The sequence below is a fragment of the Tauraco erythrolophus genome, chromosome 14 (assembly GCF_009769465.1).
Source record: "Tauraco erythrolophus isolate bTauEry1 chromosome 14, bTauEry1.pri, whole genome shotgun sequence".
Lineage (NCBI taxonomy): Eukaryota > Metazoa > Chordata > Aves > Musophagiformes > Musophagidae > Tauraco > Tauraco erythrolophus.
This window is the reverse complement of record NC_141478.1, coordinates 20,052,385-20,077,608: the sequence shown is the minus strand read 5'-3', so window position 1 is coordinate 20,077,608 and position 25,224 is coordinate 20,052,385. Positions and strand designations below refer to the sequence as shown.

Genomic DNA, 25,224 nt, shown 5'->3' with positions numbered 1-25,224 from the left:
TTGCAGGCTGGTTTGTTACATTTTTTATTCACATAAAGCTGAAATGCCCTTTAGCCAGTAATATATTGTAACCAGTTAGCCGTATTATACTTTTATACTTATGCGAAGATGAGCATTGTAAGACTAATAATAATAATAATAATAATATTTTTCTTTGCTAACTACACTTAGTTAAAATAGTGACCCATCTAGTTTGCAAAACTGCTTACACAACTGTACACAGACTACGAAAAAAGGAAGCTTGCTTTTTATGGCTACACTATGTATATAAAGTACCGATGTGTAGTTAAAAAAGAAACAGATACACTTCTGTAAAGACATTTCACACAATTCCAAATAACGTAGGTGCACCTATGAATCAAAGATATAGACAAATGAGATAAAGCAGACCTTCACTTGCTCTTTTCCTGTAAACCACTTTCTAATTTCAATAGCACTTCATCATGCATTGTGCTGACAGACTTGGCAGTCAGCACGCCTGCTCATCATAAATCTCGGACAGAGGGAGTATAATTTAGCACTCCAAAAACAGTCTCCCCTATGCTCAAGATGTTCAAACAGCGTAGACCTGTATGACATTCATGGGAAAAGGATCTGAAATCTAAATCTTCTGGGCCATTCTTTCATTCTACAAAGAAGTCTAAGTACAAAACAACCAGAATCTAAACGAGTTTTCTGGTGTCTGGCACTGCTTGTTTACTTTTTTGGTAGCAGCAACCCTCACGAACACTATTTAACTGCACTAACCATTTCTTGAATGCAAAAGAAGACACACAGCAATTAAAAGCAAATCAGAATCATAACCAGCTATCACGGACTGCATTTCCAAATGCACGGACAAACTTCTTGTCAGCAGGAGATGCATAAAAAAGACTTAGAAGTTGAATTTAATCTTCTCTGCATGAGTATACACAAGTTTTCACTCCACGGACAGCACTTCAAACACATTTTAGATAACTTTTGCAGCATGCTGTCAATTAAATTTAGTACCTTTGGATTAGCATTTGAGGATATTTTAGACAAAAACTTTATGGCAGTGTTAACAGCAAGAGAGAGTCAGTTAAGGTTTTACAGCAAGTTTGAGGCAACACGGGGATCAAGACCCCTTCGAAGCACAACTCAAAACACCTCGACTATTCTGAACAGGAGAAGTAACAGTGATGTTAACCATGCATAAAGAGGCCAATTTTTAAGCGTTACGGCAGGCACAGAGTCTTTCAAAGCTAGATGCAAACTAAGCAATTCAAACAGGAATTGCACCTGGCTGGAATATGCACCCAGCTGCCTGGCTCCTATTAGTGCCTGAAGCTTAAGAAGCAAGTCTCCCTACCACGCTTCGAGCTCTTCACCAAGCTCAAGGTCTAAAGCAGCTCATCAATATACATTTAGGGGAAATTCCTTGAAGGCTGCATACATGGCAGTCTCAAACTGTTCCCCGCAAACCCAGCCAACGAATCTCAAGTTGTAACATTTTCACCACAAAGTTAAATTTCTGTAAAGCAACTCAAACCTACCCTCCTGTGAGCACAGGAGATACCACTCGCACAAAGGGAGGATCAAAAGGGAAGTTATCCTGAAAAGTATAACAAAAAACAGGTTACGAACAATACTGTGAGAGTGTTTTCCTAACCAGGAAGTATTTCAATAGCCTTATTTGGCAAATCCGATTTAAAGCAGTAATGTTTCCCAGTTCTGTAAAAGTCATGTTTCCACAGTACTGGCTAAAAAGCAATCTTTGGGAAGCTTTAGTGCCACACTTAAAGTTGCACTTTTTTTTTTTTTTAATACTACACCTCCATCTTTACCCAAGTAACACCTGAGGGTCATTTCAGTCACTTTCCACAATAAGCCAACTTGTCCCCAGCATTTCTTCTCATAGACACATACCTTAAAAGAGAAGTTGAGTAAAATGTATTCTACACCTTCTTTTTCTTTTAAGACCTGAAGATCACTATGCAGTGGGCTATCAGGATCAACTCTATAAAAGAAGCAGAAGGGAGACGCTGGATGAAGTTAGTGTTTTCACTACCTGTAAATAGTAATTGCTCTTAAAGAGCTCCTTTATGTATATGTAGTTTACAAACTGTAATTTAACTTGAACTGCAGAGAACTCTTGCTCCCTTTACAAAGTAAACACTTTGCCATGAGATCAGCATGAAAGCTTGCTGCAATGCACTACATTCCCAATGCCATCAAGTGTTATTTGAACATAGTTAGCACGAAATAACTTGCTTATTTGAAAACAGCAATTTTAATTCTCATAGTTAACTGGAAATGTATATCTCAAGAGGGAAAAAAAAATATTTTAACAGGAAGACTGTAGTGATCTAGTTTTCAGTACACGGTGAAACCTTAATGAAATGTGTGATGACAGTTCTGAATCAGCTGTTAAAAGTAACCTGCATCGGCAGAAGTACTAAAGCCAGCAGCTTCTGCTCAGCAGAATTTCAACAATTGTTTGTTGCAAAACACTGGTGGTGAGCAGCCTAGACATTAATTCAGACACTACTCGGTTAATCCCACCCAGGCTCTGACACCCCAGCAGCTTTTAAAACAGACTAGTCAAAAAACGCCTGCAGCAAGCCCAACACAGATGCTAAACAAAATCATGGGGTATTAGATCCTGTCCTCTGCTATAGGTGAAACCACTATTGGAATTACTTGGGTAGTTTGTCCCCATCCTACCAACAGAAAGCTGTTTCAGAAGAAAATCTCCCAATGCTTAGAAACCTAGCACTTCCAGCCTAGCTTGTGCTAGGCCAGGTCAGAGTTACTTGTTCAAGTGACAATATTGTTCCTTAGGCAAATGGGCTCTTTTCTCTGACGTTTACCCCCTCAACTAGTCTGCACACAGTTCATCTGTTTCCAGACAACTTTTGCTGGGATAAACAAACAACAATACTCCTTATCTTCCCGTAGCCATTCGCTGCGTACACTCCATTTTCTCCTTCTTGAAGACAGAAAATCAAACCTGTTCACAGCACTTGAAAAGAGGTTTCAAATCACCGCACAGCAGTTTGAGCACTTTGTTACAGAAGCGCTCAATAGACAAGGCCTCCTGTAACACGGCACGGATTTTTCTGACATGTCATTCCTGCCATTTTCAGCTTCAAAACACTCACACGCCTATGATTACACTAAGAAGAAACAAAACTGCATTTCAGCAGCTGGTGACATAGTCATACAAGTTTTACCACTAGGACGAGGCAACAATTCCTATGGGCAGGTCAACTATCGCGCTGAAACAACTTACGTCCTTATACTTATTCACCATGACACATCTGAACTGACAGAAGGTCTTTCATCTCCTGCCATCTTTTGCAGTCACCCAGCCTAGTCCGGATAGGCTTTTCCTTCCTACAGGTTATCGTGTAGGATGACAGCAGATGATCTCATTACCAGGAGTAATTTCAGTCTAATACCTCTAGAATTAAAGTTATGGGACTATGAACACAAGAAGATGAGTTATCTAGTATGCACAGTGAAAAGCAGCACATAGGAGAAGACGAGTGATATAATTATATATGTCATAATTACATTATACTAAAAGTTTCAGTCCTATGTATCTGCTCAACTGTAGAAATAAAGAACTTGTGACACTAAGACAGTTCGTTTCCTTTTCACATCTTGAATGAAACCAGAAGTTGCATTTTCTTGAAATTAAGAAAAAAAAAACAAAATAAAACCATCCAGACAAAAACTCTAGACAAAAAAAAAAAATCATCATAGTAGGTTTCATATTTTGCAGTAGTTTTGAAAAGAGAATTGAACAGTAATGAAAGTTATGGTAACACATACTGCATTGGCAGTGCAAAGAGAGTTTGTTTTTTTGCCAGCTCAATTACTACAGTCCAATCTCTGTATGCATTTCTGCACGTCAGAATTGTAGCCACCACACGCTATTTCAAATGCTCTGGTTAGAGATTCTTATTTATCAAAAGTAAGAATCTCTCCCGCATTAATAAAATGGATTCTTCAGAACATGAAAAAACTTTAATAACTTACTTTAGAAGCTTAACGTGCCATTCATACAAGCTGTCATTTACCAGTTCCACTGAATATATCCCTGTAGAAACATTAGATAGAATTAATAATGCACTAAAAGTTTAACAAGGTAAAATTTAGCTAAAACATTCTTTGCTCTTAAGTACAAATGCTGTCAGTAGATGTACGCAATAGATTAGAGGCACATCCTTCCTCCAACAGGAGAAGCACTTCTGAGCAGCTACAAGGAAAAAAGTTTTCACTTCTATTAAATAAATTTTGCATGAATCAAAACGTTTTTCTGACACCTAACCACTTCCCCCCCCTCCCAGTTCCCCTTCACACTTTCCACAGCTACAACTCCAGCTTGCTTAGTACTCAGTATATTTTATATGCAGCACACAACCAACGTCTGAGTGTGCAGCACTGTATTTCACAGGTTCTCGTCAGTATTGGCAGACCAGGACAAGACACTGTCCAGGACATACAGCAGAAACCCGAAAAAAAAGAAGATACTGCATTGGATAAAGCACATTCCAACAGCTGACCAAAGAAGTCAGAAAGATGCATCAAAACAGTAGCTGTCTGGAAGCCAAATGGTGATTTTCAGTGTTCCACTTGTTTTAAGCTCGTTAAACAATAGTTAAGCATTTCACTCAAAGGGAAGGATGAAAGGTTATCTGCCATTTTCTTTTATATTCAAGATTCCTCTCTGCAGAGGTGCACAAGCAGCCCAGGAAAAAGCAATAATCTTCAAACATCAGACAAGATTTAGAAAATGGTATCAGTGACGTTGGAAAGTCTAATCTCTTCCCCCCCAGACTATTAATGGCATATACACTCAACAGCTATGATTAAACTTGTTACCTGGGCTAATATTTAATGGCATATCTGTTGCTGACATAATTACTGGGAAACACATGCAAATCGGGAATCTGCCGAGGATTTCTGAAGGCCGTAAGACCAACATACTGCAGTCATCCCATTCTCTCCAAGGAATTACAGTATTCAGCTCCTGAGTTTTATTATTCGAGAATACATTATCTTGCAGTACAGATGACATTTCAAGCTGTCCAGACACCTTTCTTTCTAAAGCATTCCAAAACTCAGTAAACAAGGTGAAGAAACCATCTTTGTTTCTCCTTACCGCAGTGCCACAAACAAGTGAGTACTGCAGCCAAGATCATGATTTCAAATTTTTCTAAGTCTAGGACAACAAAGGAGGTCTGAAAACTTACTGTGCTCTCAATGTCCCTTTTAATCAGCAGCTAGTTCAGAGACATCACACTTTTCTGTCTGAGGATGAACAGAAGGAGCTATTTAAGGTCTCTTTTCAATTTCATAGATCCAAGGACACTATTTTCTGACTTGTCCTTAGTATAAGTGTGCACTGGGTTTTGGTAGTGAGGGGAAGGTTACAGGGGTGGCTTCTGTGAGAAAATTCTTTACAGTTTAGCAAAATTTTCTTTTCCTCATCATTTCTTACATCAGGAGTACAGTCTTTTGCAACTAGTTAAGACTCATTACAAATCTAAAGCCAAGAAATGGCATTAAGCAACTCAAATTCTCACCTCAAACTACACCTATTTATAGGGGCTCCTACGTTTGCCTCCAGCAGTATCACTATGTGATTAAGCACCATACAGTCTTCATAGTCAAGTAGCTGTGTTATACCCCATCAGCCAATCTACCTAAAGCCAATCAGTGTTTGCTAGTCAAACAAATTTAAATGACAAGCTTGTTTTCTATTGCCATTCGTAGCCTTATTCCGAGGAATACACAGAGCCCAGGATCAGATTAACACCATCACAAAATAATAAAAGTAACAGCAGTGTAAGGAAGGTTAAGTGCTGTATAATTCCAAAACCTTCTGTTGTTGAACAGAAATCCCTCTACAGCAAGCACATTCTTGTGGGCAGTACTACCCACTGGTACCAGTCAAAGCTTTTGCCCTATTGTCCTGGTTTTGACTGGGACCAAGTTAGTTTTTCTTTTTAGCAGGTAAAGAGCTCTGTGTTTTAGATTTAGTCTGGGATTTGTTATAAGAATGTTGATAGCACATTGATGTTTATAGTTGGTACTGAGACATCAAGGACTTTTCAGCTTCCCATGGTTTTGCCAGTGTGCAGGAGCACAACAGGCTGGGGGGAGCATGGCTGGGACAAAGGGCCCACAACTCCCCCTTATGACTCACACTTGGATTTAGGACTGAGGGCCAAATTGGCCAATGGAGTATTCCATAGCATGCAACGCCATGCCCAGTATATAGCTGAAGGCTGACCGGGAAGAAGTGCTCTTGCTCTTCCAGGGCTCTCCCTCAGACTCCCAGAGTGCTCTCTCTCTCTCTCTCATCGTCTTTTCAGGCCCCTCACTCGTCCCGGACTGTGGTCTTGGGACTTATCTGTTTTGGAATCATTTGCTGGGATGGGACAGGCGTTGGTCACTGGGTGGTGCACAACTACACCCTGCATCACTTGTTTGTATATATTATTTTTTTATTTATATATATTCATATGTTATTATTATAATTATTACTTTCAATTTTATATTATTATTAAATTGTTCTTATCTCAATCCATACATCTCCTTCCCTTCTCCTGTTTAATTCTCTTCCTCGTTCCCTGGGTCTAGGGGAGGGTGAGCAAGCAGCTGTGTGGCATTTATTTGCCAGCTGGGCTAAACCACAACACCTATATACCCAAGGAGCTGAATCTCAGATAGTTCTGAAAACTCAAGAAGTCCCACAGGAGTAATCTTGAGTTGTTCTTTGTAGTCATCCACCCCAAGGGCATTCTCATAGTTACACCAGTCCTGTTAATTCACATATGAAGCTTTGCATAACAAAAAGGAAGAACGTTTTAGAGGATATGTATCCCAAATTCGTTTTTCTCCACAAATACACTGATGTGTATAATGAGATTATATATAACATATGTATCTATGTATTTTTATTTTTATATATACACAAGCATACATATATACACATACACACACATATATACATATATATGACAACAAAACACAGAAGGACTATCAGGAAGTATTTGCCAAGTGAATTCTTTTAAAATGTATTTTGAGAAGGGAAATCTGAAGCATTTTACCTGTTTTATAACTCTGTGATCTATATATATCCCTGAGTTCTTTCATAAGTCGATCTGAAGCCTGAACTGACCCAGAGACTGCACCCTGAAACAAACAAAAAAGACTTCAAATAAGTGAAAAATAATATTTATATCAAACAGCTTTATTTCCATTACAAAGTCACACTAACTAGAGGTATTGAGAATATATTAACTTCTGGATTAGGACACTCCCTCTAAAGCAGCACATTAATATATACTACTACATGGTATAGGTGGTACAAACTTTCAATCAAGGTAAAAAACAAAACACAAAAAATTGAAACTCCTCCAAGATAATAAAATGAAATCTAAAGTGACTCAAAAAGAGCTAAAGAATACATGTTTACTCTATTGTCACTGAACTTTCTCAGTATTTGTGCAGAAGCACATTCATTCCTGGAAGTCAATGTAGATTCATACTTAGTTCAAGGATTAAACTGAAAGTGAAAATGACACCTTCAACTTCATAAAATCTCAAGATGAAAGTGGAGACATTTGAGACTTATAAAGGAAAGTGCATAAACTCCTCAGTAGGAAATGGAAAAAGCTAATAGCATTACCTAAACAAGAACAGCATTAATCTCTAAAATGACTAAGTAGGGAGAGACCTCTGAAAAGCAAGCAGCAGCGAGTTGTTAAATATTTGAAGTTAGTTATTCCAGTTCAAAGATCCTTCTTTATTCCCAGTAGGCAAGTGGTTCTTTAAAGTTATTACAATGTTAAGAGGAAGATTAATTCTTGCTCTAAGTTACATACTGTACCACAAGCCAAATTTCAGTTTATTTCCTGATGTCAGCAAGAAGATTAGGATTAGGGATACTGCCAAGGAAGAGAACTACTTTACAAAATCAGTAGATACATATTCTTAACTTATATAAAACACACAAACCCTAAAAACTCCTGTGACAAAAGTCTTGAGCAGAAGAAAAATGTCTTTAATCTATTAATAACATGCAAGAATGGGACTGTATGCACTCCTTTCCTATGGAAAAGCCTTTAGCATGATCTGTAACTTCAACTTGCATTTCATAGAATCATATTTCAGCCAAGGGGAGAGAGGATGACCCATGGATTTGGGCCAAAGGACACGCAAAGAAACCGAAAAGTCTTCTGGTTGCATTGGGCGCTAGTCAAAGCCCTACACTCGGCTTCACGCTCCCTCTTCCAACAAGCACGTAAATGGCACGGCTTTGTTTGACTTCCTCTGCTGAGGAAACAAGCATACCAAGAGAGCTGGGTAGTGTGTGTGAAAAACAGACCATGTTTAGCCACTCCGTTTAAGTTTATGAAACTCATACTGCCCTTCAAGAAAACCCACTGTGAAGGGCTGTACGGATTTAAATTTCGCTTTATGTTCGGATACGGAGCACACTTCTGCTGTCTTAGAGCACGTTTCACATGTTCTGTTAAAAGTCCCAGTTTCGGCAGCATAGCGGAGCCGTTAAGCGCTCCTAGGTTAGCCCTTCCCTAGGTCAGTAGCGCAGCTACAGTTTTCCGTTCTCAAGCACTTAAGTGTCAACCCTCACAAGTCCTTTGAGAAATTATTTAAGCAGTACAGCTATTTCTGGTGACCCACAAAAATACCACGGTTCCTCAGCAGCAGCTGAATACCCTGTTCCCTGCACTCAGCTGACCTTGTTTATGCATCAGCATCAACGAGAGTGTCTTGGCACGAGCAACAGCTATTATGTAAGTTGAATCTGCTGTTGTCAAACCGAAAAACAGCAATGTTCATTTCAGCTCCACTAGATGTGCAGGGAAAAAGCAAAAGGAAAGATAATATTTGCCAAACGGGACAGAACAGATAGCAAAAGAAATCTGCAGTTTTAAGACGCTACAAAAACCTTTTTTCAGTTCTACCATACTTTTAGAAGACGGTAAAGCAGACCATGCCTTTCAGGCTGCAAGAGGATTTATTTTACTTAACTATTAAGGACTCTTTACCATTAGGTCCGAGTTATAAATACAGAAGTATACAGAACCTCCATCTCTTTTCAAACTCTGAACAAATATTTAAGTTTAAACCAGTAAGTGACCGTTGTGTTTATGGTCACTTTTTTATACAGCAAAACTTTTGTTTACCCACTTTTAAATACTGAAATGCTGACTATGTTTTAGTTGGGGTTTTTTTGATTGGTTGAGGTTTTTTTGAAGGCATGATCATTACTGTACACTTTCCTTCAGACAACCTGATCATAACTACTGAATTCACACACAAATCAAAGAGCAGTCTCCTCTAGCCACCTATCTCATGCTATTTCAGCAGAACATAAGTCTAGGGTATTTTTGACAGGTTTGCACCCAAGTCATATTAGAACAGCAATGAGACAGGAGCAGAAGTCTTGTAGTTGAAGAGCTCCAATAGAAGCATTTCTATTTTATTTCCTTTGCAAAGCAGATGGCTACAAACCAAAACTCTTTTCCATGTTAAAGTGTCAGTAACTAAGAGGAAGAAGTTTTTTTTCTAAACTAGATGAAGTTATTCAGGGCCGTAATTCATGGCAAGAAACAGTCAAGATTCTGCTAACAAAAGGAGTCTTTTCCCTAAATTCTTATGATAACTAGATCTATTAGTAGTGGATACAATACTAAATGTAATTTTTAAGTGCAATTTAGGCTTTTTAGAAAATATTTACAGGAAAAAATCATCAAGTGTGAAAACTAGAACAAAGCTGGTTCCTTGGGCAAAAATCCAGGTGTTCCCTACATACCAATCCTAAATCTTACTCCTTCCCTAAGTACCTACAGGTCCCTCTCCCCTGTACCTAACTACTGCTCACATCCTCAACTATTAGCTTAAAGAGAAATAGCACATCTCGTGTGATCTGCGTGTCTGCTGACTTGCCAAACAGCATATAGACACTCATGAGCTGCCACAGTAGAGGGCACCAATTCAGGCACCTGTGCAGGTGACAGGAAAATTTTAGAACCCTTATGCTTGGTTGAAATTGGTCATGAACAGAAGGACTGAATTTCATGCATTACACGTTTTAAGCCTCTGTGAAACAAAAATTTTGATTTCTTTGGAAGCCAGGCTAAATAAAATTAAGGTTGTATGACATCATCATTCCCTCCTACATGCACCTGTGAGAAGTAGAAGCTTTTCTGGAACTTGGCACTTGTGACAAAACGTTTCTAAGCCTCTGGAGAATAAACAAAACTGGCAGGATCACTCAGAAAACTTATAATAATAAGTTGCAGGGCTGCTGAAGGCCCCTTGCTTTATGTCTGGCAAAAAAACCCAAAACTACCCTTCAGTAATTTCCAAGCAGCATAGATATTACTGAAAAACAAATTCATGCATAAAATGAATTTAAAGCACCAGGTTCCTGGGTTTACTAAGTATGTTAAGTCACTCATGACTTTTTAATGCAGCCAGTTTTATATATGACTTCATTTGTTATTTTAATAAGGGCTCAGCAACACAAGTCATGCTTACAACCTAGATGCTTTCTGCTGATTCTGCAAGGAAGACTACTGTTCATAACAAAGACATCAAGAGTCAGAGGGACAACCAAATAGATACCTCTGGAAATAGACAAGCAATTAAATATCAATAACAAGTGTGAAACCTGGATTTACATGTAAGAGTCGACTCTAGTGAAAAGCTAAAAGATGCTTCTTTATCCAAAATGCCAAGAATATCCCAACCCTGGCAGACAAAATGAATTATGATAGCATTCTTGCAGGCTGAATGAGAGTGCTTTGAAGTAGTTTTTGTGCCTCTGTGGGATGTGGACTGGCAACTAACTTCCTGTGCCAAAAATTTTTAGGAAAGATGAGTCCATTTACTAAATGACGTTGGAATCTTAGCTGGCCTATTCAAACTTCTCCAAAAAGAGCTATTTAGGTCCCACAACTCGACACATTTGTCCTACATGTGCTGGAAGTCAGCTACAGGTTAATTTATGTCTAGATGCATAGCAGTAGGCTTTATTTGCTGAAAATCATTTCTATTTTAAAGCCAGAAGTATTGCAAATACAAAGCATAAATCACTAACTCACATTTAAGTGATCTTGCCTTTGATTTTTTCTGATTTTTTCTAAGATTGCAAGGTTCTCTTTTTCAATGCCTTCATCCTCAGATTTCTTCCCATCAACTGGTTCCTCCTCCTTCATATCATAGTGATCCAGATCTTCAATGTCCTGCAGGAGAGAGGAAAATCCAATGTAAATAACCATGCTCTCCCTTCAATGAAGCCCTCTCCAAGGGTGTTTAGGGATACAGTTGCATACTGCACAGCACTGTGTACTACTAATTGTTGGGTGCCATTTCTAATTTGCTCTAATTTCACTAGAAGTGCAGAGAGCCTTCACGATACAAACAAGACCCAAATTCACAACATGTTTCTAGTCACGGAAACAAGCACAGTAAAACCTCCACAAGAAGTTAAGATTGTGGTGAATTAGCCCTTTAAAGCAGGTAGAAAACAGGAAGTTAAGGCATTTCGAACAGGGCTTGAGAATCCAAAAGTATGCAAAGTTAAGGTATCTCCAAGATGTTTCTAAAAGCAGACCCATTTTTCAATTAGAATCCTAGCTATATTAGACTTCTGGCAAACAATGATTAACATATCTGGCAGGGCTACAGTAACCCTTCAAGAAAGTTAAATATTAGAAAGCTACATGTACTTTATTCAAGGTGAACATTTCAGCTGACAACTAGATACAGCAATTTTGGAAATTAGGATATGAGACAAAAATTATGTGGTCAAGTACTCTGATCATACAAGCCAACATTTCAGTTTTGGGTTCTAGACTATGACACTGACAAATCTTCCACTCTGTATTCTGAGGCAGGGCTATCCAGTTGCAGAGAAGCCCTCTGAACTTAAGACAACTGCCTGTAAGGTGATTCAAGTGCTATTTGTGGAGAGAAGGGGAAGGACATAAACACCTTGAGACAAAAAAAGAAGCAGCACTACAGCAGCCACACCAGCAAGCTATGAGTACACAACTACCAGTTATGCTCCAATACGCAGGGCTCCACCACACCTGTAGCTGCTCTTTATGCACCATCTGTTTGTGTGGCAGGAAAACCTGGCCGTAAATGCAAATTGAAGGATGTCTTACATTGTAAGAAACAGAGCTATCCAGTACCTTTGACATCACTGTTTCCTCCAACTGTAACAGATTTTAAACTGAGTATGCCCTAAAATGCTCATGTTTTTCAAAATAACGATATACCCCTAGGAACCATAAGCTGTTTTTAAATCTAGAAATTGGACTAGATTATAAGTTGAAGATATCAGTGCCACACACACAATGCCACCTGACAGCTTATAAATAATGACAGACATGCCATTTTTTTTTGTCTAAAGTAATCGAACAGAGTGCAAAAGGCTACTTACAAGTCTGCAAGCAACAAGAGCCTTGTAGCAGCAGGATATGGGAGCATGCATGCACACTACTACCTCTACAGAAACTGGCTCCAACAAACAGAGGATCAGGCTTAAATATGGTGTAAGAGGCTGTTTCAAAATAATTCCAGAACATGGCTAACATTTAGATTTTTTCTAAAGGAAAATCTTCTATTCAAAGACTGAGTTGTTCATTCTTACTACACACCTTCATTATTAAAAATCCAAATCTGAAGTAGTCAGAACAGTTCTCCTAGAATAAGGCTATTTAGAATGGTTTAAAAAGTAAGCACCTTGGAGCTCTTCTAAAACACTGCAGAAGTAATTGAAAGGGGTGGTTCTCACACAGTAAAAAGTTCATTAAAAGGAGCACCGTGTTATCAGACAGTGACATAAACCCCTTAAAGTTTAATGTGTCTGTTTCATATGTCCTTCCATTTCCTTCAATGTATTATAGTTAAAAAACTAGCTCACCTGTTTAATAAATCAGCAAACTGATTTACTCTTCATAGAATCATAGAATGGTTTGGGTTGGAAGCGACCTTAAAGATCATCTAGTTCCAATCCCACTGTCATGGGCAGGGACACCTTCCACTCTTAGCCAGTCTGCTTCGATTTGGGAGGCACTTTCAACTGTATCAGAGCCACTTCATATGCTGCTTGAAATAGTTAAGAATGCAAACTTACTGATTGGGCACACAATGTTATGTATTGTTTGACTAAAGCACAAACAGATGTCCAACTCTCTGTATCCATGTACCTCACAGCTGAGATCTAGGTTTAAGAAGAAAGTTTCACTAGTTTTGCTGGTTGAAGTGAAAACCAATGTTAAGGTAAACATCCAAATTTTTTATTATCTTTTCTGTTGAACTCTAGAGAACTCTAGAGAGATTACATTTTACAGTTTAGCTTAATAATTAGCCAGCCACCGTCAAGCAAAATGCCAGAATTCTACTAGATCAGGATAACAACCTCATATATAAACATACTTCACCCATATCTTCTTCTTCCTCCTCCTCTGATGTAACTTCTTCTGTTGTTCCATTCTGCAATACAACAACGAGGTTTCTGCATAAATTGTGCATGTGTTCCTTTCTTTCAAAAACAGGAAGTCTGCTATCAAAGACAACGCAGTATATATGAAAGTTACACTTACCAAGGTCTGCAAAGGACTAAAGTTTAATGTGAAAGATACACAAAGATGCTTTCCTGGAGCATGACAGTGAAGAGGTTTTTGCATGAAGCAAAGATAAACAGAATGTCACGATTAAGTTCTACGGGGAAACTTAAGATTCAGATAAGGATATCCTATTCTGAGACAGTGACAAATGCAATAACTAACGCAAAGAGGTTATAACTCATGATCCCTTAACCATGAAATCAGATCATGGCTCTGACTAGAACCCATATACATGCTAAACCCCTAAAAAAGAAAAAAAAAACAAACAACAAACTTTAGACCTCTAAAACTTAATAGATTTTTGTCTCATTACCTAGAACTTCCATGCAACAACTACTATCATCACATAGTCATTGTTATTAAATTATTTTATAAAAAACCAAAACAATACATTGAGGGTTTTTTTCCATGGCTTTCCATTTCAGGATACCACTTCAAGCACAGGAAGTTTGAGCTGCAGAAATATTCAGAAGCATTCTGATATGCTTGTCCTATGCTTACTCTTCCTTCGGCAAAAAAGGAATGCCACTGCTGCAGACAATGCAGTGGACTAGATGGATCTTTGGTCTGACTTACTAAAGCCACTCAAATTTATTTAACTTGCGAATTATCTGATATTTCTGGCCAAGAAATCTTCCAAGAGTTTGTTTTTGAGTTTCAGAGCATAAGCAAGACTCTTCAACAAAGCTACTTCCTAATATTACAGGCCTACTGCTTTACAGTTGCACTCCTACGTGGGTGGCTGAGAGAAAAGACCTATAGGATTACAGTTTGGCACATGACCAAAATTAAGCAAGTTATTTGTCAGTACTATAGTACTGTCACCACAGGAAAACCATCTGTTACGCTACAGGAGTTTTTAGAAACCATGTCATCTTAACATGCGTAAGTAAAAGAAGATATCATGATCTTATTAAAAATACAAAAAAGAACAGCAACCATCAGTCACCAGTTCTGTTCTCAGCACAATACAAAACACTTAGTTAACATTTCACAGCCCTTCACAACCCTTAATTTGTCAAGAGCCCAAAAAGTAAACAAGGCACCTCAGATACTCCCTACCCAAAGTAGCATATGGTCTTGATATCCCATGTCTCTGCAAGGGATTGAAGCGGAAGGAAAACATCAAAAGTAGTTCATCCAAGTGCACACTAAAACATATACTCCTAAATAAAAAGCAAACAGTGTTTAATCACATTTGCATTTCAGAAAAAAGTAAATTTGGGAAGCACTAAGAACGCATAGCAATTGGTTTGAACAACATTTAGGAGCGAATTAAACTGACAACATGGTATCACATACACACCTCTCCATAATACAGAAACTCCAAAGGAAATTGTGTAATATTATCACACCGTTATTAAATGGATTCTGCAAACAAAATTCAGATTGAGGACATCACAAAGCAACAGTGCTTCATATCTCAGTTCTGGCTTACACAAGGTTTAATCGTTCCCACCATCTTGCTTCTTGGAGTTGAAAAAACAACTCCCTCATTGCCATAAGGAAGTATCGACAGCTTTTTAATTTACCTGTCCAGCTGGTAACGGCTGATCTAACATTTCAACATCTGGATGCTGAGGAAGATTATATAATCTGCAGAGGTCACATATTAATCTCTTCAGCTGCTGAAGAAGCTACAGAAAAGAAAACATTAAAACATTTATTTAAACCAACGCACAGAACATATTTTGAGTTTTCTTCACCTGTTGGTACTGAACTTTCAGTCAGTGTACAGCAATTAAATCTGCATGCACTGGAATAAAGTTTAAAAACCTCTCTTTTTCTCTGTAATCATTGTACTAAAATCCCCACAACAGGAAACCAAGGGCATGGCAAGTTAAAGACAGCTCCTGTTCATTTCCTCATGGCAAGTGAAGAAAGTAATGAGCAAAAGAAAAATCTGCTCTGACAGCATCATCCATTCCAGGCATAAGTGCGTCAGCCACAAGTCACTAGGGAATAATCAAACGGCCATATTCCATGAGACAAGATGGTTCATTCTAGTTTCCCAGGTTAAAGAACCATGTCTTCAAAATAAACAAGAAGGAACAGTTTGGTTTTCCACATCCTGAACCCCTTTCTAGGGCACACCAGTGAGGCACTAGAAGCAAGACAAAGACTGTACCAGGCATAGAGACTAGCCAACCTCTGAGCTAGCGCCCAAGCAGTCTACTCGCCATAGCTTGTATTGGGTTGAGGCACTATCTGTTACCATCACTGATTCCTGTTTCCAACTTTCAGCGTGACATTGACTGTGTTCTGCTAACTGCGAAATATGGAACACCTTTCACTCACTGTAATGCTACCCAGAAAAAAAATTTAGTTCTGTAGAAATGGAGAAATATTAAGTTTGCTTCTTGAACACCACACTAATGAAGTGGATTTCCATAGCTTTTAGCCTTCTCTAAGAACCTCATACATCTACTCAAGGCCAAGACCATAAAAGACTGTACTACTGCATTTCCTAACTTTTCAAGGTCTTTGCATAGCTATGTCAGAGAAAAAAAAACAAACAAAGGACTGCAGAATACATTTGCAAAACAGTCAACATTTTGTTATTTCCAGAATAATACCCCAGACAAAGCTTGCCAAAATTATACATCTACTTATGGACTTTTCTTCCAGATACCAAAGGGAGTTTGTCTTGCCACTTGTAGAAGGCAGTGTGCAAGACAGCCATTTCTATACGCTTATTCTTCAGGCCTACCAGTAGTTAAGCCTAGACTGGCAACCCCACTCTCCTTGAAGTATCTCTCCATAAAGGATGGAGACTCAGGCAACGTGGCCTCACCCAAGGCACAGACTTACAGCATGGACTGTATTATCCTGAAAGAATGATACCTCTATGACACTATTCGGTGTTTGCACATTGCGTTTCTTAAAATACGCAATAAATAAAGGTACCTAAGAAAAATCTAGTCTCTCCAAAATATTCTACATATCTAAAGTCTTGCTACTGGGCAGTTTAAATGCTCTTACCTTACCCTACTGCAAGTGAAAATTCAGCCTCTCCAGAGTTAAGAACTCATTTCCAAGACCAAATCACTAGCAGTGATAAGCAAACGTTGCCCTTCTGCTATCTGAAAGCTTCACTGCTTTTCCCTTCCCCAGAAGAATTCAACGTTCCTGTTTAACAGGAATGTTATTTATTCACTCATCAGAGGCCATGAACTGACATACCAGCCTGCATTACAAGAATTATGACTTTCTCTCCTATCTCATCATGCTTCCAGCTTCTGCATCATTCATGACAGCTATCCTTAACTCAAAAATAAAGCAGATGACACCAAAAGAACCGACATTTCTTGTGAATATATACATGAGATGTGATAGTTCATGTAGCCAGAAGTTTTCTGTAACCATCACATTTCTCATCAGTGTTAAGACTCTACACCTGTTCGAAACTTCCTGAGTGTCTGAAACACCAGGAAATCTTTTAGCAGGCAGAAAGCAGGTTAATCAATCAAAAGATTAGCTGGTAAATAGAACCACAGGTCTTAGAACTATTATTCTCAATATAAGATGCTTAAAGACACACTGCTACACATTTTGTTGAGAAAATTTTTCCCTGCACAAACACCACTGCCTCATGGAGAGCTGGGGCGTAAACTACAAAATTTCAGGAACTGTAATTTTTCTCACGCAGCTATGCAAAGCTGGGCAAGCCATTAATTTGTTTACATCTGTTGTGAAGCACAGAAAAAAAATCTAAATAGCAGGGAAAGAAAACCATCATGAGCACTTGGCTGGTCCAAAGCTTGGAAAAGCAGTTGAACGCAATATTAGATGTGTCTCTACAGAAAGAGACAGCAAGGGCTGGGAAAAGAGTAAAGACTGCTTCCTGCCCTGCATCCTCCACTCCCCATCCTCTTCACGAGAAGTCCTGTCACCCGAACTGAAGTTCAGAAGGAATCTCTGCAGACAGGACCTAACACATTGTAAACTTCTCTCACCTCCTTCTGAACACAGCACCGCTGTGAGATACACCAGCACTCTGAAAGCAACAAACTGCTGGCACAACCTGGACCGAATCACACAGCGCCTGTGCCTGAAGAGGTGTCTCCTTGCCTCCAGCAGCACATTTTCCCCTTCTCATTTTCACTGGCACCAGAGATCACACACCACACAGTAGCTTGCAAACTTCGAGGAAGATCAATTCCTGACGTGCTTCAGCACATCACCACCAATTTCACCAACAAGTGGGAGGCAGGAATGTGCAGCTGAGAGCAGGGACCCCCTTCCTTGGCAGCAGTCTACACTTCAGGGTTAGCTTCATGCAACTGTCAAACCGTAGTTTCATTTTTATAGCTAAGTTGTTTTACCTGATGTCAGCTTCTACAATCTACAAAGGTGGTGGCAGAGCAAGAAGCTGCTCCCATCTCTACAACCCTTCCTTATTGCTATGTTTTTCCTCCACAGAAATTAATTTCATACCCTTGATCTTTCTGCCATGGATCACCTTCACCATTATCCTTATGCTCTGCTCCTATGTATGAAAAATCATAGGATAATTTGGGCTGAAAGGCATGTCTGGAAGTCATCTGATCCAACCCCCTGCCCTAAGCAGAGCCTAGCGTGATTTGGGATGTGTTAATGGTACATGAATAGACTGCATCAAAAGAGATAGCAGATTTCTGCCATGTATTAATAATTTAAATGCATTTCCAAGATAACTTCACATGCTTGGAAAATTGTAAAACGAATGCTTAACACACACACGCTTTGCTGCTGCTGAAGAAAAGTGGGCTATCAGTAGACCAATAGTTTCCCTGGAATACAAACTGCCTAAAGCAGAAACCAAGCAGCAACTAGAATGCATAATCCACAGGGATTAAAGCAGCAATGTAAATAGCTCGCATAAGGCAAACGCTCAAGCGTCAAATTTATAAACTAGTGATATTGATTACATCAAAATATCAACAGTTAAAATATAATAAATATATCAATAATACAACACAATGCTCCTACATTAGGAGGCCTTTTTATGCAAGAAGAGATCTTTCTAATGCAGCATGAAAGCATTAACAATTTTAGGATACCTTTAATGATATTCATGTGCTGCTAGGCTCACTGTGAAGCACCTTGTTTTCTGATTACCAAGAAACACAAACTGAAGAAGTCTAGCGCAAGTATACACGTTCTTCTACATGTATCTATGTACACACACAATCTATATAAAAATAAACAAGTGAATCAATAAATCTTAGCCTATCACTGAAGGAAACTGCTGAAGAGGAAAGACAGGGAAAAAAAAAAATGTCATTTGGAGTGGGCCCACTACTTAGCTATCAGGTAATCTGTGACAGTAACTGGCCTCACGTCTATTCAGCAGCCTTGGGCAGTTTCAGAAAGTAAAGCAGAGCCTCTTCCTGCATTTTGTCTCTATGACCCCAAAACCATAATTAGTTGCTGTCACGTTGGTAGTTCACAAAAGCCAACATTCTTTCCTGAAATGCCATCATGTGGGACTAAATCTGAACTCATAACACAGAAGTAGCACACTGAGGGCCAGCAGTTTATCCAAGCTGTACACATACTTACGCCATGAATTCTATACTTTTGAAGCCTTCCATGCAAGTTTAAGCCCTCCAGGTTTGGACAGCATGAGAATGAAAGCTGTCCATCTGAACTTAAGTCTGTTTCACTACCATTTTAAAAATTAAACCTCCAAATGAGCTATAAGCTCCATTACAATAAATAGAACAAAATTGAAGTAGGATTTTGCATTGCACAACCACTAGAAGGCAGCTGTCAGTTTCAGCTACCTCCCAAGGCTAAGGCAATGCTGATTTTCAGGAGCCTCTACCAGTCACACAGAATTCCGTAGCACCTTCATCAGCTGACTGGGACCTGTTCAATATGAACAGTTAAGCAGCTAAAGCCCCCAAACCTAATGCTACCTATGCTGATCATGTTTTCAACACCCTTTCAACATTTTTAGTGTTTTGAGGAATTTTCACAGAAAAAAGCACCATGCTGATGTCAAGGTAAGAGTTCCAGACCCACAGAAGATCCTTTCAGGAAACATGTGCATGATTTTAACACAGGTAAAAGAGTTTTCCTTTTACTGTGTCAAATGACAAGGCTTCCACATATATATAATATATAGCCCTGTCAAACTTTCATGCCTGAAGAGCATGTTCTTCAGTTTCCCAAGCAGCTGACACCTGTCAAAAGCTACAGAGCAGGTAGAAAGGGCAGAGTAACACCAAAGAACTCTAAATCAGGGTACATGTGCTAGCAGTGCTTTTAGCACACGGCATGTTCACTGTGCTCAGCTGAGCTCCTGGAAGAGTCCAATGCAATTTCCCATTCAAAATTTGACTGCTCCAGTAACTTTATGAGCTTTGAGCAACATGGCACAAACCATCGTTTAGCTGCAATAAATTAAATGAAAACTGGTTTGAAACATTCTAAAAGTCTAAACCGAACTAAGTGAGTTTTTAGGAGATAGCATGATAAATCAGAAGCCTCTGAATTTCCCTATTCCTTCCTACCCTACTCCAAGGAGTCTGTGTGTGAGGGAGTTGCAAGGGGAAAAGTGGTAGGAAGAAAAAATAAACCCCAAACCCACAAAGCCAAGCCTTTTGAGCAAAACAAAGCCGTCAGATTTTGTAGTGCAAGTATTTGTCTCTTCAACCACTCCCATCTGTCTTCATCTTGGCATAACATGATGTGGGGTGGATTCCCAAGAAACCAATGGGCCGTCCACAGGCGTCTATTACATCAACCCATCAGCTTTTACAAGGGCAAGTACAATCTTGACACCAGAAGCTGTTTTCTTACAACGTACATAAGCGGTCTGTGAGCATATGCAATTCAGCACAGCGAGTCCTGTGCATGCTTGGGATAAAGCTTTCTACTCTATTGCAAGCAAACCTGTACGTAGTTAAACACAAGAAATATCTTGTTTAAAACCTTTAGTCTGAAGCTACTAGCCACACCAGCTTCAAGCTGGAGAACATTCTGGGAAGTGTATTTAAGAAAAGAGTTGATTTAGCCACATTTTCTGCTACTATACTGTCATATCTCTTTCTAGGCAGAAGTCACAAAGACCAAGAGATCTGTAACATTCTTCTAACTGTAGTTCAGTCTAAAATTTAGAAGAAAATACACAACTGATATGTATGTCTCCAGTAATAAGATCCAACAAAAGACATTAAAACACTAATGCTCCTCTGCAAGGCCCCCTTGTTTTTAATTATGGCAAGGCACATGAAGACTTTCACTTGTTAGTTTTCTAATTATTTCTGCTAGAAGTCAAATGCATCCTAAATATCCTTTAAAAAAACAAATCTACACATCTTTATTTAAGGTCTAGTATGCTTCACCAACATCCCAGTAAACATAACAGGTAAGTGATTTCACGATTCCCAACTTTTCCAAAGCAAGGCAAACACTAAGGCCAGCACATAACCCACGCAAGAAGCAGTATTCTGCAGACTGATTTGTTTTGTATGCACTGTTAATAAAGATCATCCTAAAGGGCTATTTAATATCCATAAAGCTGAATTTGGAGAGGAGAAATAGCGCTTTTAATCACTGAATTTGTCAGTAGGCTGCAATACTGCTCTTTGTGCAAAGTACATTTGTACCAAAGTTTTTCTCCAAGTAATATTCAAGGACGCTCACCTTCCTGCATAGGACGGGAAGTTAATTTTTATATACATACACACATACAGCTCCTATCACTACATTAAAAAGGTACTAAAGTAAGATGTAATGCCCGATAGTTTTCTGAAATACAAAACTGCCATTAGAATCTGTGCAAAGATCTTCTTTAAATAGCAATTGTCCAAAGTCATACCACTGTTCAAACATGACTATCTAAGGAGTTCTGATGAACTAGAAGCTATCAGGTGAAGTCTTCTTCACTGAAACCAGGAACTCTTTGTATTAGTTACCATTACAGTCATGTTTTGGAGAATATACATTCTCAAGAACATAAAGCTCTTGCCTCTGTAATTGATCTCAGTGCAAAGAAAACACTGGGAGAGCCATTTTATTCAGTAGTTTTAAGTTCTCATGCATTTCACTGTTTAATTATTTTCAGAAAACCTTAAACTCTGCAATTATTGGGGCTAAAACTTCAACTTCTTTTAAAAAGCAAGCACTTAAGTCATCTCCTCCTCCTTGCCCCAAGTCTTTCAGATTACTTTTGCTTTATGTGTTTTTGGAAGAGAAGCTTGTCTTTGCAAAATCCCCCAAACAACCCCAAAACGGAACCAATTTAATTGGTTGTAAATGTGACAAAGCTAAATAAACACCCAAAACAACCAAAACACTTGCTCACCAGTGTATTGCTCTTCTTAATATCTTCTAAACGCTCTAAGACTGAAGTTAGGTTTGGGTCATCTGATTCTACAAACCATATTGGTGATGAAGAGGGGTAAGACTCCTGTTAAAAAAAGCAACACAAAAGACACAAACAATAAACAAAAAACCCATAAAGCTTTTAAAACACATTCACCCCAAAAATTTCACAACACAGTATTAGCATCACCTTTTATCTTACTCTAAGTCAGGTACCATGGAAGCTTTTAACACAGCATTTTTAGGCAACACAAGAGAAGTCAAAAGAAATCCAGCCAACTGGTTCTTCTAGTATTTCATCTCATTTTCATCTTGAGCAGATGACAGACATACTTGAGAAATAGTGCTGAAAAGTTTAAAACCCTGGAGGTGGCTGGAGCAGGAGGGAGACATTCAGAAACGCAGTACAGGTGGTTACTACCAGAAGATGGAATCGCAGCTAGTACATGTCAAAGAATAAAATCGTATTGATGCTGATTTTTCATAAAAATACAGATTCTTCCAAATAAAAGCTGTAGAGGCAAAAAAAACTGCAGTCTCCAGATTTCCTCCTCAAACAGGATTATTCAAACTGTTCTAGCACTGCCCCTCAGACTGAAGCAACAGAGCTGAAATCTCCTGCCCTGGAGGACGAGTTACTGGGCAGATCCCAACACCAAAAATCTGCAATTTTATCTTTGTACCATCAAGGGTCATAGAGGGCTTTCCACTGTAGAAAGATTTCTCCAACAATATATTGCATACAACCCTACCAAGAAAGCTCACAGAATAACTTTCTTCCATCGACAGAGTCCTACTGTTGTTCGGCAGGTGCCAAAACGCATCCTGGCGACACTGAGACCAAACAGGTTCACAGGATTAGAAGTGCACCTGGTTTTCCATGTTGTATGTTAGGGCACATACAACAGCAGGAACAGATGTGGCCCCACAACCACTCATACAATCCACGACAAGTGATTTTTCTATCACTAAGCTGCCACAGCATGAAGCCCTTCAAGAGGTCCTAGAAAGACCCTTGCTACGGAAAGGTAAACAGAAGTCCTTTGCCTCTTGTTTAGAAGTTTCTAAAAGCAATTCCGTTTTCTTCCTAACATTGGTTTGGTAACATTGTGAGGATGAAGGAAACCATGTAGCTTCCAAACCAACAGTAAGTGTTCCCTCATATCATTGACATGTTTGGATTTTTTTTTGTTTTGTTTTAGTTATTTAAGGCATTCTCCACTTCTCGCTTATTCAATTAAATTCTAGTAGCTAAGGACAAATTGCTGAATCTCAGTTTTATCACCCAGATGTTATCTTTATATCCCCAGGTCTTACAAAATAACGTGAAGGAATTTTCATTCATTTCCCTCACTGCAATTTAAAAGGAAAAATTCCCTATTTCTCATTCCAGATACAACAAATCATGCTTCATTCTTCAATACTTACGAGTCAAGGTTCCTACTGCTACTCTAATAGGTGACTCCAAAACATGCACTACGCTTACAAATTTACACTCTTCCTTGATTGCATTGTGTATTTTTTGCTTTATAGTTTTCAAGACAGCAGTAAGAAGTTTCACAGAAGGAAGACTTCATACCTGTCTGTGTTACTGTCCGGCCTTTAGTGATTCCCAAGCAAACTTAGTCTTCACAAGCTCCCAAAGTGCAAGCCAAAAGAAAAACCCAGACCTTCCTAACTTAAACTAGCTTCTGTCATTTCCAAGATACTGGGTTTATTAGAACGCAGAACACTATCCATTTGAAAACTGGAGAAAAAGACGAGCATGTTAGAATTGGCTTCTAACAACACTAAGCTTACCTCCTAACCGACCTTCTAGCTGAAGTGCTGAACCTCATAACAGAAACCATGTGATTAGATAGAGGACAGCCTGTTTTGCCAAAGCTGACACCACAGCAGAGGTCCCACTTGGCAGCACACTGCAGGGAAGTTCTAGCTTCGGAGGTCTAAAATTCCCACCTGTAAACTGAAGCCTACGCATAAATTTATTTTTAAACGAGCTCAACCTCCCCTCCAAGTTGTTTTTGTTTTTTTTTTTAATCACAGCTAAAAATATCTTAGAAGAATACCCGATATTCCTAGTATCTTTAGGAAAGGACGGAGCGTTTACAGCTCTCAGCTTCACTTCGAAGCATACCATACACAAAGCAGAGACCTTAGAATATCTATTCTTGATTAACTAAGGCCTAACACCTTAAATGCCTGTCAAGAAAATCCAGCGCTCAGCCTGCCAAGATTTTAAAGCTAAGGAAGGCCAACAGATGGGTAGTTACATGGGGTGTAACCACTTTCTTCCTTTACCAAATACAATAGAGAAAAGGCTTTTTCCAAGGTTTCTCCTCAGTTTCGCTTAAGACACTCTTGAAAGACTAACCACTATCACTGCTGGAGAAACAAGGTCAAACTCCCGACTGCCAATAGGTTCCCAAACTATTATTTTTAGGAGCTACGTTTCAGTAAAGACACTCCAGGTTTTGTACTGATAACATCTCACTCATTTTTAATAAGACGGAACCTACCTGTAAAGCCTTCTGCAATAGTCTCACCTCAAGACTTTCCTACTGCACACTGGATCTTTATGCACAGTGGGGAACATCAGAAAACAGACTCTGCTAACCATGGCCCTATTACTTGATGACTTGTTTGAAACAGCTATATTTTTGAGACCTGAACTTCACTGGCCAGCTCATTAACTTAGGAGAAAGGCAAAAGGGTAAAAACTGCTACTGTGACTTCAGATTATGCCAACATTCCCATCAGAAAATACGAAGAACAAGCAAAATCTCTTCCAAGATTCACTGAGCCATCTGCTTCTTAAAATCCTCAGACTTATTAAAATAAAAACATTCTCCAGATACAGTCAACATTTGCACTGTGTATGCACATTCTCCTAACAGGTATTTGTGGCTTTTTTTTTTTTTTTAAATCAAGCATTTGTTAATTATGTTAGCCCATGTCTAAGAAAGTCTATTAATTGCAATGATTTATAGAAGATACACATCTCTCAGTCCACTCTTCTAAACCACACCTGAAACCTGAAGACTGCTTACAGAATGAAGCTCAACTCTTCACTGGCTATATTCTTCTTTTCTGACAACCTGGTTTCTCCTTTCTCCACCAGAAGGATTTAATGAACAAACCCAAAGTAGGACGTTTGTTGGTTACAATTGGTATCTATCTCAGTCTCCTCAGCCTATACAAAAATCTCCTCCAAAACACTTGGAGAAACAAAACAAAACACAGCAAAATCTTCGTCAGTCAG

General features: G+C 38.9%; 1 protein-coding gene across 4 annotated transcripts in view; it reads right to left on the bottom strand.

Moving 5' to 3' along the window:
• Nucleotides 1–25,224, bottom strand: part of UBE2Q2 (ubiquitin conjugating enzyme E2 Q2) — a 43,551-nt gene that overhangs the window by 5,074 nt on the left and 13,253 nt on the right. For 2 of the 4 annotated variants that reach the window (XM_086620616.1, XM_086620618.1), the window contains exons 2-9: nucleotides 21,943–22,047; nucleotides 15,179–15,283; nucleotides 13,456–13,512; nucleotides 11,112–11,252; nucleotides 7,086–7,170; nucleotides 4,006–4,066; nucleotides 1,888–1,978; nucleotides 1,515–1,573 (exon numbers count right to left, since the gene is read on the bottom strand). In XM_086620616.1, the coding sequence (XP_086476742.1) occupies nucleotides 1,515–1,573; nucleotides 1,888–1,978; nucleotides 4,006–4,066; nucleotides 7,086–7,170; nucleotides 11,112–11,252; nucleotides 13,456–13,512; nucleotides 15,179–15,283; nucleotides 21,943–22,047 (704 nt within the window). Of the gene's footprint in view, nucleotides 1–1,514; nucleotides 1,574–1,887; nucleotides 1,979–4,005; nucleotides 4,067–7,085; nucleotides 7,171–11,111; nucleotides 11,253–13,153; nucleotides 13,241–13,455; nucleotides 13,513–15,178; nucleotides 15,284–21,942; nucleotides 22,048–25,224 lie in introns of all 4 variants that reach the window. The other 2 variants (XM_086620615.1, XM_086620617.1) reach the window with 2 other exon arrangements.